Raw genomic sequence first — 17,247 nt, 5'->3', positions numbered from 1 at the left:
TTTGGCAACAAAAGGGAACCCGATGAGATCGTACGTCGACGCAAAGCTCACTTTCTTTACACGAGACGACCGGCACGTTGTCACGAAACATTCGTAAACGTCGAATGTCAACGTTCGTCGGTATCGGTACACAGGGGGGTTTAACATCGATACTTCATTATCATTGATAAAACGCATATAATCGCAATCATAGTGAATTAGAAAACGAGAACAAGTTACGTGCGTCGATTACGGGTGTTTCCGTAAGTGTAAATTTGCTCGGTATTCCCGGTGTTCCATTGGTGTTCACGGTAGCAAACAGCTTGCAGCATTTGCACACACCGTTCAGCGAATATTGTTAATTGCCTGGTCGCAATTGGCAATCAAACGGTACTTCTTAAAGAGAAATAATGACGGAATCGCCGATACCGTCGGTCAGCAACGTTCAGACCCACACTCGTGCCCCGAGCCAATCTCAAGTTCAAACGCAAATCCAAGATGACAAGAACGAGAAAACGGATAAGGCTATTCTTCTGGTAATTTAACACAATCTTCGTTACTACGACATCGCGTGTGTGCCATTGTATGGACTAGAGAATCGACGAGTAATTCTTTCTATCCCCGTCGCGTACTTGCTCGTGTGTACCCGTTCGTGTGCTCGCTTGTGTACCCGTCTGGCATGGAGAGTATGAGAAAACGATCGTTTGGAATAAACGGTAACACCGTTTTACTTCGTTTATCGCGGAATAATCGTCAGTCACGTAACAAATTGCTCGGTTTATGATCCCGGAAAGCTTCGTTCCCGATGCTTCGCGAATATCCGAGCACGTTCTACGCATTGTGATCGGTACACTTGCTTTCCGCTAAACACCCGGGAAACGGGGTTAATCGCGCGTTTCGCTTTTATTTCGCAGCAAATTCAAGAGATCAACAGCCAAGTGGCGCAATTTCGCGATTTGCTGATAAGCATCGGCCAACCACGAGACTGCCCGGAACTGCGAGAGAAAATTCGGAGATTGCGACGAAATTGCGTAGAAGCGTGTAAAAACACGTCCCGTTTTGTACTGCCCCAAGTCCGAAGGTACGGTAAGCTTTTCGACGATTCTCTTCCCTCTCTTTCTTTCTCCGAATAAACGAGAGAGTAGTAAAAAGGGAAAAAGGAAATATATCGTACAATTTACGTCCTTGACACGATATTTCGGATCGTACGAGATTTTTCCGAGAAGAATCGCCGTGTCGACGAGCTGTTAAACTTGCTAATTAGCTAACAGAGGTGCGAGGGGTGAGAAATTAGATCGTAAGCCGGGAGGAAGAAAAAGAAAGGGGAAACTGGACGATTGATTAACCGGTTTATGTCAATTACTCCGAATCGAGCGTTAAACGAAGACGTCGCGCAGGGCGAAGTCGAATTGCTTCCGGTTAATGAGATTCCAATTAACGCGATAAATAGATTGCTATGATAGAGGCCGACAAGCCGCGACCGTGAACGCGTACGTTATTGCCAGTTTCCGTTTCCAGTGCGAGATAACCGAAGATTTTCCTCGACGATACTCTCGGGTATGCATCGTTTACGAGGAAATCCCTAAATAAAAGCTATTGTTCGCCGCCATTGTGGTGGCGAATTTATCAGCTTTACGGTCGCGTTTTGTTCTCCAAATTACATTCCTCCGACGCGACGTTAAACGATTTTTTAAACTCGAGTCGTTCGCGTTTTCGCCATTTCCGTGACAATCTTGTCGCAATTCGCATCGCTTTTAATTTCACCGGGGGGTGGAACGAAAAATTACCCCTTGGTATTTCGGTGTTTTACTACCAGTCCTTCCGTTGTCGTAATCAAACCGTGCATCACGGAGGAATACCGTGTGCTAGATAAGGGAAAGAATGAAATAATAGCATCACGAGAGTTCGTGTTACTTTGAAGTGTGCGGCAAAGAATGTTATCGATTCCACGGGATTGGTTTCCCTGAGAAAAAGGGCGAGACAGAGGGTGGCACCAGTGACCAACGTCCAGTCTCCAAAGATTCTTGGACGACACCTTTGGACAATTTCTTTCCGCGAGATTGCCCGTTTTAATGAAAAGTTAAATGTTTCACGAGTCCCTTTTCGCCTCGCCGTCTCGTTAATTCCCGTCTTAGACTATTTAGAACGGGTTGACCGATCGGAATCTCCCAGTCGTCCGATAAATTTCACGAAATTTCTTTCGCCACGAGAACGAATCTACCCCGCAATTTCTTCCGCCGAGGCGACGCACGATTTATCGCCCGATGGATTCGTTAATTAAGGAGAAACTGGCATTCCCCGTGAAAGCGTATTCGTAATCGATCATTTTCGCCTAGCTCCGATAATTCCTAACCTCCGCCCGGATTATCGGATATCGCATATGCATTCGTTACATGTTGTTAGTTACATAATTGCTTAATTATGGCGGCGCGCTGCGTGTACACAAGATTCACCCACCCTCTTCGGTCATTTCCATTCACGTAACACATTACTGCGTAATTTCTGCTGCGTTTTAAACGTCAAACACACGCCAACTGCTATTTAAGTGTTGCTTAAACAAGCGTTCCACGGAGATTACAGGCGCCGCGATAATCGCGGGTTTGATACAGGTGCAGAAATACGAAAAATATGCTACTAAATTGACGGTGATTATGAAAATGAGTCGAGTATCCGAAAGAAACAATTTTATAGCTTATTTCGCGTTATACTCGTTTATATCGCGATAATAAGGCTATTTTTCGCGAGACAGCAAAGGATCGACTCGTTGGATCCACTGTGTATTAATTCTTATGGTTTGCAATATATTCCAAACACGATAACTCTTTGTGACTCGACTCCAATTTCATTCTCGTGGAACTACAAACTCTGCAAATATATCTACGTACAGTTCCTATTATACTATTGTCTAACTTGCATCCTATCGATCAATCATCCAACGTGATACATTTTAAATGAATCGTCTAAGATAGCAAAGAATTTATGGAAGAAAAAGGTGAAGAAAGTTAAAAGTTCGAATGGTCAATAGTTTAAAAGGAAACGTGTGTGACTTAGGCTACTTGCACAGTGACCAGAGCATAGGAAAAAGAGACTGCAGTGTAATCGAGGTAAAAATCGTCCCGAGTAGAGGATGAAAGTTGCCCTGAAAGCATCGTCGATGCACGACGAAACACTTAAGAAGGTCCCGCCTATGATTTATCATGCAAACAGCTTTTCCCGATACTTCCGTGCGTTGTAATAGGCGAATATCGTGCAACGTATCTTACGAAATCACGCGACTCTCGTATCGATTACGCGACACACGACAACACGTAAACGCTCGTCTCTTTTTCGTCATTTCTCCTTTTTCCCCTATTTTTTTCTCCATCCTTTTCCTTTTCCTTTTTCCACCTTCGCAAAAATTGCTACACGTACGTGTGTACCTGTACCTAGCGCAAACCATTCCCTTTACGCCGTCGTCGAACAGACGCGTCGACGGCGACCGATTTTCCATCGGAATGCTTATGCAAAACCCCGTTTGATAGCGGCAATCGAAACGGGTCACAGTCTCCGTATAAATTAAGCGTTTTAACCCAAATCACGCGTCGTTCGCGAATTCGGGTTCCCAGATAACCGTGCGAGAATCCATTTTTGCGAATCGCTGATGGGATGGCGGAGAGGCAGAGATCGAGTTTCGTGTTCCACTGTGAGCAGATTCGTCATCGTGGTTCCTGCACAAAAGAAAGTTGCTCGATCAGTGTTACTTCCAGACCGGGTCTCGGGAATTGGACAAGTTTGAACGACGTGCGAGACGTGATCTATGCGAACGTAGCGAGCTGACGATCTTCGATCGGCTTATTCGATCTTCGCGATAACGAAATTATAGCTGTCGACTAGGAGCCAGAAATACGCGGAAAGCATCTGCAACTCGGAAAACTAACGGTGAAAGCATTACCGGCACACGATTTCCGCGAAAGTTCGTAGGTACAGAGGCAGAGTCGAATACCTCGCTTCTGCGAGAACTTTGAAATTTTTTAATTTCACGACGATCCGTATGTAAATTTCTGCAGGTGAGATTCCATCTGCTTCTTTACCCTTTTAATTTTCTCGCGAAAATAGTGCAAATAAAAGTGTCACGCGACGCTTTCGTCTCAGCCGAAGCGTCGTCGTTCGTCGTTGCCCAACACTCTGGTCTCCGTCGCAGCGATTAAGCGATTTAGGAAAGCCAGGAAACTTTTCCTCGACGTCGACTTGCTTAAACCTTCACGGACAGACTCGTTTAACGCGCGACGCCGACGCACTTCGTTATAATTCCAGCATCTCGCACTTCGCCGCCCCTTTTCGCGGTGAGAGAAAGAAATTCCGCGGCTGGCCGCAGACCAACGCGAAACAACCTCGTTACGAAATGAATCACCGGGTTTCGTGTTTCTGCCAACGATATTAAGTATTTCTCATTCGTCATAATACCGGGATCGTGGGTTTCACAGAGGTGTTAAAAAATTTTGCTTCGTTCTTATGGAACAATCGTGATTCACAGATCTTCAGCGTCTCGCTGCTCTATCGATCGTCAGTGGCTAGTCGATAGTCGTGCTTCGAACGTTTACGATTAACCGGATAATCGGCTGGATGGAATACGAGGTGAAAAGTCGGAAAATTCTCGGGCACGAAGTAAATCGAAGACCACGGAGAATAGAGAGAAAGGAAACTAATAATTGGTGGGAAAGGAAGTGGCCTGGCGACGAAATTCCTAACGAGGAAACTTCGAGGATGAAAAAATAATAAGTTTACGAATGGATTTTGCTTTCAGGACTACGGACATCGGGATCCCTGTAGACTGTCCGAATTCGATGCTTTTATTTTACGTCATACAACTATTCCTACGCGAGCTCTGCAAAAGTAAGAACCTCATCCGCATCGTGCCGATGGACATGACGGAATACTACGGTAATTTTACACACTCTTCTATATTTCTTCGCGAATCATTTCAGCTAACGAAAAATCCTATCGACTCGTGAATTTATTTACACGATATACGTACATACTACCCTCCACACGTATTAAACTCGAAAATATTAAGGCAAGGCAAAGTTTAACGTTTACGCTATCGATCAAAAGTTTCGCATCCTTAACCGTCCCGTGGAACTTCAAAACGGAATTTCAAAATCGAACATTTAAACATTAAAAACGTCAACTAAGAACTCTGTCGAATCTCGAAGAATTCTTCCATTAATTCTTAGATTAATGCTGGAATTGACGAAAAATTCGGTTTAAACGAAAGCGGAGAAGAGTGTAAATTTTTGGCCGGCAGTGTACACGCGACATACACATTTTTCCCAAGGGGCCAATTCATGGTAACGACTAGCACGGCATTTTTTTCTCGTGTCGTTTCAGAAACCCGAACCGGCCCATCCAACATCGGCAACGTGATCTCGCAGATTGTCCTCTGTAAGCAGATCACACCGAACTTCTACGAGGAAGAATTATGCAGCATCCAAAAGGACTCCGAGGAAATTCGAGGTTTGATCAACGAACTGCAAGAGTTTATGCCCCAATCGGCTAGCGATATAGGTACTGTCGCATTTCCTGTATGCCACTCTCTGTCCACCCCCGTCGGCAAAATTTCATTCCACTGCACCAACCCTCCCCGCTCCGACTCGTTTTTCACGTGTCGAGTGGTCGAATTCACCATGTGCAGACACTTCGAGGATGATATTACAAACGCTATTAGTTATCAAAGAGCGGACGTGCAGCGTGGACGCCTTTGGAAAAGATAAAAGCTCTTGCCGACCGAAGAGGGTGCTTTTTTGCGGTGCAGGTTAAACTGTTTTGCAAACGGCGGAGAATCGAACGGCACGTCCGCGACACTCAATTATACGATTTACCTCGAAACGCAAACGCACCGTGTTGGTTGATTCGATTACGCGTTTCTACGAACGCCTCGACGTTCTATCCACCACTCTAATATCTCTTCCTCCTCCGTTGACCTTTCTTTCACCACCCTTCCTTCTTCCTATTCTACTACTCTCTCCCGGCCTTTCTATTCAACCGTCTCTAATCGGGTTACTCCAGAGGCCAAGGTCTGGATTTCAAAGGAGAACACGGTTCTCCCTTTCTCTCTGTCCGCATCTTTGGCTACGTCTTACCTCGTCGCTCTCGCCAGTTCCCATTGATTCCACGGAACAAACGTATTACCTTCCGACAGGATAAAGCTCGCTACAGTGTTATCAGGCGGCGGTGCCGGTTCACTTCTCAGCCCGGATAGTACGCAGCGACCTTAATTATCTGTCGATATAATGAGCGAATTCGGATGCGCCCTTGTGGCCCATCGAGGGCGAAAGAGACGGAGAGAGACGGCAGGAAAATCAGCGTGTACCGCGATCCTCGATCCTCCAAGCGTCAATACGAAACTTCGCTTGCTTGTCAAGGGAATAACGATACGGCCAGAAAGACGGGGGATGTGGGTGGTGAAGATTTGACATTGAACAAGTGGCAGGTCAAGGTCGAACCGAGACACGTACTTCCTTTACCGTGTGCCACGGACGGGAAATTCACGCTCGAGGAAGATCGCACGCGGTCGCTGAGGGGAAATAAGGAAACAACTGGAATAGTCGGACTCGTAGGGAAAATTTCGTGAAAGGGCAGGTCGAGTGGTGGTGGTGGTGGTGGTGTGCACACGGCGTGTCGCGAGAATTCGCATCGAGGAAACGGCGCGAAACGAGAGGAACGAGCTACGAGGAAGCGGAGCGAGAATAAAAAGGAACGCACGGTTTATTTCCGAGTCGAGGTACGCGAACAGAAGGACTTCTGTCGAAAGGGAGGAAAAAGAAAGAGAGAAAAAAGAAGTAAAAGAATAAACAGGACACGCGTGCCACTTTTAAAAATTTCCGAAAGATGTTCGAGGCTTTGGGAACCCGGTCAATGTAATACACTGAAGCACGTAAACAGGTAACACAAAACGCAGAAATACATAGAAGCTACGGAGAACGCGAGAGCATTATTTAACATTAAACAGAGCTCGGGTCAAGGATAGATGGAAACGTGGAAGCCGTTCCTGCGTTCCCTCGATTCTCCACGGAAACGAGAATTCGCTGGGCGCGGAAAAAGGGTGGGAAAATCAAAGGTGGAGAGGGAAATATGCTCGACCGCGAACCGATAAAGCAATTCGAGCCGCGATTTGCGAAACAATCTCGCCGAACAAGGTCGTGCAAACCCTTCCAACTAGTTTCCACATGGTGATATCTAGCAATCACCGGAATTTATTCTTTTCTTCTACCCGATCCTCTGTCCATCGCGGTAAAATTAATACGTACGCGTATCGTTGGTCACGTATCATCAACTATGGAGCGGAATTCTCGCGGTCAAGGCCGCGAGGAATTCGTTCCCAATTTCTCGAGATAAATGTATGATCCACGGTAACCGAAAATAAGTCTCGTAGTTTAGCGAACGGAGGAAAAGAAACGGGTAGAAACTAAATGCGAGAATTGCGATAAAGCAAATAGCAGATAGAAAGCTGCGTTCGCGCGATGTTTCTCTCTTATAAATTCATTGAACGTTCTTTATCGCCGAGATTCTTCGAACTGATGAAATCTCCGGTGATTTTACGATGATGCAAAGTCGAAGGCGAAAAAGATCTCGATGAGGAGGCATCGCAATTTATTGCGGTCGTAGCAACGGAGGAGTTAAGTCGTCCTTTCATCGTAGCACGACGCGAGATCGTACGATTTTTCCGTATTGCCTGGCATCGCGTGAAATGGCACCGCCTGCCGGAAGTTGTTGGACTAATGGCGACGATATATCCCGTCTAAGATGGCTTACATCACATTTCGCTACAATTTGTTCGACAATTTCTTTCTTTCATTTCTGTTTTCCTTTTCTCGTTTCCTTCTTTTTTTCCTTTTTTTGGAGAAAGTATTCTCATTCCTGAGGATTGTGAGGTACATACGTGTTTCCAAGATATAAGCATTCGTTTCTTGATCGGTCCTCGTCTGCTTTCATTACGGAAAGTGATGTACCCTGAGGAAAAAAAAGTTCCTTTGAAAAATGGAAATAGTGAAAAATATCGATGTCGATTCGTGGTTCCCTGAGGAAAAAAAAGTTCCTTTGAAAAATGGAAATAGTGAAAAATATCGATGTCGATTCGTGATGTCGATTTGTTAAAAGCTGTACCTACTTTATGACAATCGATACGATCGAGCTGTGAAGAAAAGAAAATTCAATGAAGAAACGTAAAGAGAAACGTTTTCTTAGGTACTTTCCACGAAGAAATTCATTATCGATTGCCGTGCTATTTTCTTTCTTTAATTCCGGAAATAACTGTACGGAGAATTCCTTCAATTAGAAGCGTATTCACTGGAGTTTCCGGCAAGTAAAATTACCCTCAAGTCCTTCCTTCGTTAAATAATAATCGCTCGTTGAGGAACCGTTGACTTGGCTGTAGATTTAATTTGTAAAGCTTAAAACGCTTACAAAGCTAAGAAAATTTCTTATGCCACTTCATTTACAGAAAAGTACTCGGCTCTACAGAACGCCGGAAGTAGGGGAAACCGTAGCAACGGCAGACGGATGCATCGATGGAACCAAAGCCACGATAGGCCTAACAGACCTACCAGACAATCGTCCTACTTTCGCGGAGCTTTGAATCTTTTCTGCTGCGCCGCGAGAGCCAACTATGTTTAATCGAATGAAACACGTTTGCCCGCCAAATTTCATTAGGAGAAATCTCACCGCGTGGAATTTTTACTGATTTCGTTTTATTTCGAATTTTTCGTTTCACACTTTAAAAATAAATCATACGCCGAAAGAAATTTTCGCTATGTTTCGTAATCACGAAGCGAAATATTCAACTAGTCGATTAGACGATAAGAAACCTGATACCGAAGCTTTATTTAGTTCATAAGTACGGATCTCTAAGTATAGAAACATATTCTGTGAACGTATTTTTATAAGAGAATTTCATTTATCGCGGAATTCTTTAAATATATTAAGAAATTGAACTCACGATGCAATCTCGTCGAAGTTTCGCATCGGTGATCGACCAATCAGTTCCATGAAACAATGAAGATACGTAGATCGATTCCTCGATGAATTTATTACACTTTCTCTCGTTGCCCGATCTGCACCAATAACCAAGATACCTAGTATTAAAGAGAAGAAAAGTCAATGTAAAAACAATCATTATTAGATGTGACGTTGTCGTTTGTTCGTTTAATTACTATTCGAAATCCGAACTGTGATGAACGAGCTCAAATTTATCGCTGATCGAACAGCGTATAAGAAACTAGTACACATCACCTCGGAGAATAGAAAAATAAATGCCAATCGAATTGGACGTTGATTATTCCAATAGTGGACCAACGTGAGCCACGTATCGCTCATATGCAATGAAAGTGACGCAATTAAAAAAATTTCTACTTCGAGACGTTTATCGTATATTAAACTTCGAAAATATTGCATTTTTAACTGAAAATTACGACATGTTTGTATCCTTCATTATTATTGTAAGGTTATTATTACTTGCTATGTTGATAAAGAAGAAACACTTCATGCTTTCAACTTGTGTCATCTTTATAGCAAATTGGCGATACGTTCTATACACGGTTCATTTTAATGTTAAATATGAATTATATGAATGTTGAGAAAAGATATATGTATATATGTGAAATCTATATATACATACATACATCTATATGTATACACGTTACATTAATCCATATAAAAGTATATACATATTGTTGATTTTACGACCACATATCGATAAACGATACTAATTATTATCGTTTCATTGTTTGCAGTATCAAATATAATTGACTCTTTTCGCTAGTGATACTTCGACATCTCTTGTATCACTACTAATGGCGGACTTGTTCAAACGTTAAGTATCAAGTGTTTACGTACAATAAAAATCATTGATTTTTTTTATTTAACAGCAAATAGAATTGAATATGTCATACTGTTTTCTATCTACACTACATTGAGCTAAATGTCCAGACTACAGATTAAATAGAAACTTAAAGAAAAAAATACACAGAAAAAAAATAACGCAATATCGTATAACATTGTATGCAAGATATAAAAATTAATGTTCACGTTATCGATGTGTACATTTACACAGATCTTGTCCATTTTGTCAATCCTTAAGTGTTTATTTTATTTGGCGGTGCGAAGAAACTATTAAATTTTTCGATTCTTTATCGACGAAAAGTTTCATTGTACACTACATCATATTTGAGAAATAATAAATAAATCACTGCATATTAAATATTTGTATTGACATACACCAATTTTCTTTAATCCGTACCTAATAATAATTACCTAATAATAATTATGGATGCGTATACAAAAAAATGAAAATATAAAAAAATAAAAGAAATGCTCAATATATGTACCTTAACTCTAATTAAAAAAGTATATTATAAAGTATTAAAATCAATGAATTAACCTGGCACTTTTTACTTACTTATACCTTGAATTTTTGTTCAAATTGCTTTTGGGATCCTTTTTCTGCAAAGTTCAATACGCTATTGCCCTCTTGTAAGTAGCAAAGAAAAATATGTAGCGCGTAATTACAAAAAATTATCTAAACTTTAAATATATAATACATATAATATAACACATACATAAAGATAAAAATCATTGAAATTATATAGGAAAAATACGTTTATTAAGTATAAATAAATACCTACATTACTTTATATTTGTTAAATAAAATTTTGTTATTTTCAAACTGCTCCCTCTATAGATGTCGCTATTAATGTGAGAAGTGTTTTCACATTCAGTTGTATATCTATTCGAAATAGTTATATTACATAATGGTGGACCTATAACATCTCATTTGTCGTTCTAAAATTTGGATACGTACTATTTACTGCATGACAATGTCTTTCAGCAGAATAATTGTGAGTAATATTACAATGGATAATTCATTGTAGTTCTTAATATTCAACCAAAATATAAATGAATTATAATATCGATGGAAAATAAAATATTTTGTCAATTTAATTATTAAATTGATAAAATAAGGATGTTATAAATTCAAAAAATCTTGTGTAAAATTGACAAACAATTTTATTATTTATTAGGTGCGATCACTTTCTACAGGCTCTACTTCTCTGCAGATGGTTAAGGTATTTTTTAAACATGTAGTAAATATAAAATTATATAACTTTAAAAGATATATATCTAATTAATGTCCCATAACCATGTGTTTTAATATCAATTTAAAATTGCATTCGTATGGATTACTTCTAAAATATTTAATAAATATTACCTCTTAAGTACCCTTTGTTAATTTAATTTTTGGTAAAATAAGTACTGCTTTCATTGTCCATTTCTTCTCTTTTTTTTCTTTTTTCTTTTAGACTCCAGTTCAAGTATTTGGAGTAGACGGACGATATGCTACAGCACTTTATTCAGCTGCATCAAAGCAAAAATCATTAAATACTGTTGAAAAAGACCTTATTAAATTACAAGTAGGTATAATTAATATAACATTTTACCTTCAATTCATAATTGAAAATAACTTTATTATATTATATTAGGATCTCATGAAGAAAGATAAAAAATTAGAGGAATTTATAAAAAATCCATCGATAAAGCGAAAAGATAAATCTGAAGCATTGAAAGCAATTAGTGGAAAAGTTAGTTTATCTAAGGAAACTGCAAATTTGTTGGGTTTAATGGCAGAAAATGGTCGACTTGCACAACTAAATAATGTGATTAATACATTTAAAATGTTAATGTGCACTTCTAGAGGTGAAGTTTCTTGTGAAGTAATTACTGCAAAACCACTTGATGGAGACATGACATCTAAACTTCAAGCATCTTTGAAAGGATTTTTGAGTAAAGATCAATCCATTGTGCTTACTACAAAAGTTGACCCTTCCATTATTGGAGGTATGATTGTATCAGTAGGTGATAAATACATTGACATGAGTATATCTAGTAAAGTCAAGAAATATACAGAAATTATTACTAGCACAGTTTAATCACTTTTTACAACATTCAGTAAAATAAGCAAAAATAAGATATATAGAGATGTCACATTCATAAGTACTGTGTATATTATTAAACAATAAATTATTCCAAATCTACTTATTCCTAATAAGAAGTTTTGTTATTTTATTACATTAAACCGTTTTAATAAATAATCTTCATTTTTTTTATAAGTAAAAAAAAGATAGTTAAAAAAATAAAATGTTACTTCTTATTACAACTATATAATAATATTTACATTTGCTTTCATGTTAAGAATAATTTATGTGTCATTTAAAAAGTATTTTTATTTTTAATTCTATATACTTACAATGTTCTGTATTTGCATTTACAGAGTAGTTTACAAACGTACAATTTTTAAATGTTCCTACATTTTAAAAATGAATAAGGAATTTTACACATTTGTAAGAATTTTTATTAACATTATGTTTTAATATAATATAATCAAAAGAGTTTTTCATAAAAATTTCAAATAGAATGTTGTAAATGACATTGATTATTATACAAAAAAAGAATGTTTTTATACTATAATACATATAATACTATATAACAATAAATATTAGAGAATAGAAATTGATTATCATGATTCTTGTTTCTACAAATTTTTTTGCTGTATTTTCAAAATTAGTCGGAATTAAAAATAGATCACAATACTAAAAAATGTATAATATATTATACATATTCATCTAAATACTTCGTATGCACTGGACATTTTAAAAATTTGTTTCTTATAATTAAAACGTAAATTCCACTAGAATAAGACTAGAAAATAAACAGGCTAATTAAATCTTGTGTATAAAAATACACAAATATAATTACTTTTGCTCTAATTATGGCAAGAATTTCATTGGATGGATGTGCAGAAATAAATCGAAGACACATCTGCATAAAGCTTGGAAAAGGAATTATTTGTGAAAATTGAAGTGATTTTTATGTAAAGTAGTTTCTTATTGCAACTGTATTCTATATAGCAACTAGAGACGTATCATTTTTAACTAAAACCCAATCTTCTTCTTCAAGTGTAGTTGATATTATAAACTCATTTGGTGCCACTGAAAATAAATGTGAAAAAGTTACTTTCTTTTACCTATTTTGAAATTTTGAATTTTTAATTCATATTTATCCATACCTGTTGAATGCAATATTTTTCTTTCATCAACATAATTACTTTGTTGTGAAGGTTCGTTTAATTTATCTTGTAGAAGTTTTTTTCTACATTCACCTAAATCTTCTAACTTTTTTAATTCAGTACGATAACTGACATCCTCATCTCCAGATTCAGTCTCTGAATGATAACTATGTTCATTATATTCATCCTGCTCGTTTTTTTCTTCCGTAACAGCATTATTGGAATGTACTTTACAATCAATATATGTACTTGTTTCAAGTGACTGAGACGTATTTAAATGAGTAATACTAATTGGTTTATTCGTCATATACTTTGACAAATCAAAATCTAACACATCAGCCAAGAGCTTTTCTTTATTTTCTACATCACGCTGAATTGATTCAAGATTTCTTTCAGTTTTTAATATAAAATCATCATCAACACTAAGTGTTAATAAAGAAGAATGTGTCGTCTTTGCATTACTAGCGTTTATTTTGTCATTGTTGAAAGCAGGCAAATCATAATCAATATCAGATAATGATGAACAATTTCCATTGCTACTTATTAGTCTATTAGGTGATTTTTTAATTTTCCTTTCTGGAGTGAATACAACATCTTCAAATTCTTGTTGACTAATTTTTTGAAATATTTGTCTTCTATCGTTATGTTTCTCGTTTTCTTTGCTACTTTTTCTTTTAGAAACATCGCTTTGTTCTCCTATTATATTACTATCTGTTGTTAACGAAGTATTTAAATTAACTGACATCCCTTCTACAGCTTCTTCTGCACTTGTAATTGATATTACATCAGTACCATCAGTATCATCAATACCAACAGTACCGGCAGCACCAGTAGTACCAGCAGTACCAGCAATAACAGCAGTATCAGCGGTACCAGTAGTACTAGCGGTACCAGTAGTATCAGCGGTATCAGCAGTGCCAGCAGTGCTAGCAGTACTAGTAGCGCCGTCAGCAACTGGTGGAATTCTGAAAAGTAATGTGTAGTTTTAAATACATAATTTATATATTATTTATGTATAAAAAATAGAAACATTCTTCTTCATTCGGATACTTTACCCCACAGACTGGATGATATTAGTTGGATTGATTTTATTAAAAGGAATAGCTGGTACTATTGTACTTTCCATTAATTTGGAAGTTAATCCTAATATACCATTGGTAACTGGTTTACTAATTTCAGCAAGTGATATTAATGGATCTAATCTATTCTTCACTTCTAAAAATGAAATTTGTTTGTAAAATGTGGGTGAAATATTGAAGATATTTAACAATGTCTACCTGATGAAAGCACATTAGTTTCAGGATAATATGCAATACGTATTATGTTCCTTTCTCCTTCCAATACGAATATTTCATCTTTAGTACATGCAACGTCAGTAACACGACGTAAGTCTGTTACAATAGATGTTATAGCTATAGTCTGTGGATTTACTACATATATAATATCATCACTATATGTAACTAATAAATCATCACAGAAAGGTAAAATAACACCAAATGTAGGTTCTCCACGATTTTTTTTAGAACTTTCTGGTGCTGGATTTAGAAGTTCTACTTCTGTATGTCCAGATCGTACAATATCTTTAAAAATAAGTGTTTTTAATACAGTTCCAGTTTTATCAGCTTGCCATAAACGTAATCCATGTCTACTAGCATATATTAAGAAGTCTTGTACATAATTGTGTCTACAACCAAATACAGCACCTAATTTTTCTAATCTGAAACACATAATCATTGTTAGGTTTTTATTTCTAATATAATTACACATAATTTGCCAGAAACTTAGTGTCAATTCGATTAAATACTAACGTTTTGCGTTCTTTTTGACCAACTTGTGTTACTTTTCCATTCTCATTTCTATTTACCAGTATCGTACGTAATGTTGTAGAAACTAGCAACAAACCTTGTTGATAACTTAACTGCACTATTGGATATTTTTCATTTAACAATTCTGATGATTTTGATAAATGCTATAGAAAAATTTTAATTACAGAAGAAAGATAAAAATTTATAAATAATACTATATGATTATTTAGTTTATTTTACATACCATATAAAAATCAATTTCAGTAAGTACAACTAAACCATTCTGATCTCCACTAAATAATTTCATACCGTTCTTAGACCATTCAACTGTTGTTACAGCACTATTATGTAAGCCGCTTATGCTATATCTTTCAACTTGTTTTTTCTGTTTTGGTTTTAAGCTATCTGGTAATGAATCTGGTGGATTTTTAGGTATTTGAAATACAGTTATTACTCCATATTCGTTACCAGCTGCAACCATGTAGTCCACTGTTGATATAACTCGAATACATGTAATTTTTGAACTAACATTCTATAAAATTGGGACAATATCTTATATATAAGTACAAAATTATCAATGAATTAAAAATGTATCATATCTAATACCTCACATCGGAGCTTTTGTAAATCTTGCTTTTCTCTGTCAAACCAGTATACTAATCCATAATTGGTTCCAATGACTATAAATTCAGGCAAAACATCAATGCAGGTAAAGTTAATATTGTGCGTAAAAAGGCCAGTTTGAATTTTTGCAGGTATTTGTTGAAGAAGCATAGCAAGGGGTGCCCATTCCCGTAAAGTTCCACCATCTTCACACATAGGTGTTGTCATTGTAAATGCTGTAAACTTAAAATTATTTTTAATTTATACCACTACTAAATTAAACTTCAGACAACATAGGTAACTACAATCAATGAAATGAGTATAATGTAAAAAATTTGTAAATAAACTTTTAATACACTCTTTTTTTACACGAAGTTGTATACAATCATTATTTATGATAAAGTACACTATAGTATTATAGCTTCAGAAGTAACACATATGAAATTAGTATTCGTGATATCATAATAAATTACTATATGACATATCAAATTACCTTCGAACAGAATTAATCTGTATCGCAGAAAATGTTGAAATAATTAAAGCATATCCTTCCTACCATACTTTATAAAATAAAACATTCTACCAAATATTTCAATAGATCACTTGGTATTCCATAATTCCGTAAATTGTGACAAGATTGCAGTGCACGCCTTTAGATATCATAAACTACATCCCACATAGATAGACTATGATATAATAAAACTTGTACTTTCTAGACTTATCTCAATGTTATCAAATAAATATGAAGTTAATTGATTTAATAAACTTATAATATAAAAGTGAATATATAAATTGTTTATATCCGTATAATATTATAATATAGTATTAATATTTTGAAAATTGCAAGAGTAATATTTTCAGATTAAAAATTTAATATGTTTAATAGATAACGATATGTTTATATAGATGTACTAACTTTTCATTATTATCTTTCTGCACGCGTATTATGCACAAATATCAACTGTATATATAATAATATTTACTTACATGAAAGTTAATATACTTATGAAAGGCTAGGTACTGTCTGTATAAATGGTTATTAAGCAAATACTACCAAAGTAATATTGTATTCACGTCATATGTATTTTATCAGTTTGTATTTAGAATACAACGATAATTGTATAGAGCAGAAAAAAAGTATAAAAAGTTGAAAACCTTTGTTAAAATTGAATACTTAAAATACAAAATTTGCAAAAACAATTCAAAACGTAATTTCATTAATAGTTGTAAATGTAATGTAGTTATAGAATATTTTATACCTAAAAAATTAATTTCTAGGTGAGAAGTTTACGAATTAAAAATATTTATGCGAAGGAGCCAAAAACTAATATATTTTAGAAAATTCTTATATTTATTTACTAGATAGTTTTTCTGTGCATTTATTTATTGTATCAATGTACAAAAAGTAAGTTTCACATTCCGATAGCAATTCCAAGGTCGGAAGATTGAAAAAGTCGATAACATTAGAACTTACTTCCGCATAATCAATAAATGTCAAACTTACAAATATTTAAACTTTTTTTATATTTTTCTCTTTTCTGTAAATAATGTTACACAAAAAAAAACGTTAACAGGGATTTTTCTATACTTTCGTCGAATTCAACACATAATAAAGGATAAAAATTATATTTATATTACGTATTAAATTTTAATAATTAACAAAAAATAATGAATTTAATATTACGTCGAAAAATTATAATAATCAATAGTATATTAAATACGTGAAATATATGCTTTATACATTTAAATTCAATATAAAGAATT

The 17,247-nt window shown here is 36.2% G+C and overlaps 3 protein-coding genes across 3 annotated transcripts; 2 read left to right on the top strand and 1 right to left on the bottom strand.

The window, feature by feature from the left end:
* Positions 1-227: 227 nt before the first annotated feature.
* dcma (decima) lies at positions 228-8,646 on the top strand. Its single transcript, XM_017910901.1, has 5 exons — positions 228-515; positions 894-1,060; positions 4,763-4,899; positions 5,347-5,523; positions 8,459-8,646. Exons 1-5 carry the CDS (start codon positions 390-392, stop codon positions 8,629-8,631), a joined length of 780 nt encoding a protein of 259 aa, XP_017766390.1. The 5' UTR covers positions 228-389; the 3' UTR covers positions 8,632-8,646.
* Positions 8,647-10,761: 2,115 nt separating this feature from the next.
* Positions 10,762-12,043, top strand: ATPsynO (ATP synthase subunit O, mitochondrial). The gene is made up of 4 exons (XM_017910894.1): positions 10,762-10,850; positions 11,034-11,078; positions 11,313-11,423; positions 11,493-12,043. The coding sequence occupies exons 1-4, from the start codon at positions 10,824-10,826 to the stop codon at positions 11,937-11,939; spliced, it is 630 nt and encodes a 209-aa protein (XP_017766383.1). The 5' UTR covers positions 10,762-10,823; the 3' UTR covers positions 11,940-12,043.
* Positions 12,044-12,909: 866 nt separating this feature from the next.
* LOC108555278 (uncharacterized) lies at positions 12,910-16,528 on the bottom strand. Its single transcript, XM_017910854.1, has 8 exons — positions 16,471-16,528; positions 15,487-15,726; positions 15,125-15,412; positions 14,884-15,044; positions 14,353-14,792; positions 14,131-14,290; positions 13,076-14,040; positions 12,910-12,998 (listed from the first exon to the last, which is right to left on the bottom strand). Exons 2-8 carry the CDS (start codon positions 15,709-15,711, stop codon positions 12,910-12,912), a joined length of 2,328 nt encoding a protein of 775 aa, XP_017766343.1. The 5' UTR covers positions 15,712-15,726; positions 16,471-16,528.
* Positions 16,529-17,247: the final 719 nt, after the last annotated feature.

The sequence above is a fragment of the Eufriesea mexicana genome, unplaced genomic scaffold (genome assembly GCF_001483705.2).
Source record: "Eufriesea mexicana isolate 0111107269 unplaced genomic scaffold, ASM148370v2 scaffold107, whole genome shotgun sequence".
In the NCBI taxonomy this organism is placed as follows: domain Eukaryota; kingdom Metazoa; phylum Arthropoda; class Insecta; order Hymenoptera; family Apidae; genus Eufriesea; species Eufriesea mexicana.
Note: the sequence above shows the minus strand (reverse complement) of the source record. Positions and strands in the feature narration are given on the sequence as shown.

Bases quoted from the DNA above. Each gene is read 5' to 3' on its own strand.
- dcma (XM_017910901.1), top strand. From the start codon at position 390: ATGACGGAATCGCCGATACCGTCGGTCAGCAACGTTCAGACCCACACT. The intron at 516-893 runs GTAATTTAACAC...TTTATTTCGCAG, and splicing joins CGGATAAGGCTATTCTTCTG to CAAATTCAAGAGATCAACAG. The intron at 4,900-5,346 runs GTAATTTTACAC...GTGTCGTTTCAG, and splicing joins GGACATGACGGAATACTACG to AAACCCGAACCGGCCCATCC.
- ATPsynO (XM_017910894.1), top strand. From the start codon at position 10,824: ATGACAATGTCTTTCAGCAGAATAATT. The intron at 10,851-11,033 runs GTGAGTAATATT...ATTATTTATTAG, and splicing joins TGTCTTTCAGCAGAATAATT to GTGCGATCACTTTCTACAGG. The intron at 11,079-11,312 runs GTATTTTTTAAA...TTTTTCTTTTAG, and splicing joins CTTCTCTGCAGATGGTTAAG to ACTCCAGTTCAAGTATTTGG.
- LOC108555278 (XM_017910854.1), bottom strand. From the start codon at position 15,711: ATGACAACACCTATGTGTGAAGATGGTGGAACTTTACGGGAATGGGCA. The intron at 14,793-14,883 runs GTTAGTATTTAA...TATGTGTTTCAG, and splicing joins GGTCAAAAAGAACGCAAAAC to ATTAGAAAAATTAGGTGCTG. The intron at 14,041-14,130 runs GTAAAGTATCCG...ATTACTTTTCAG, and splicing joins AATATCATCCAGTCTGTGGG to AATTCCACCAGTTGCTGACG.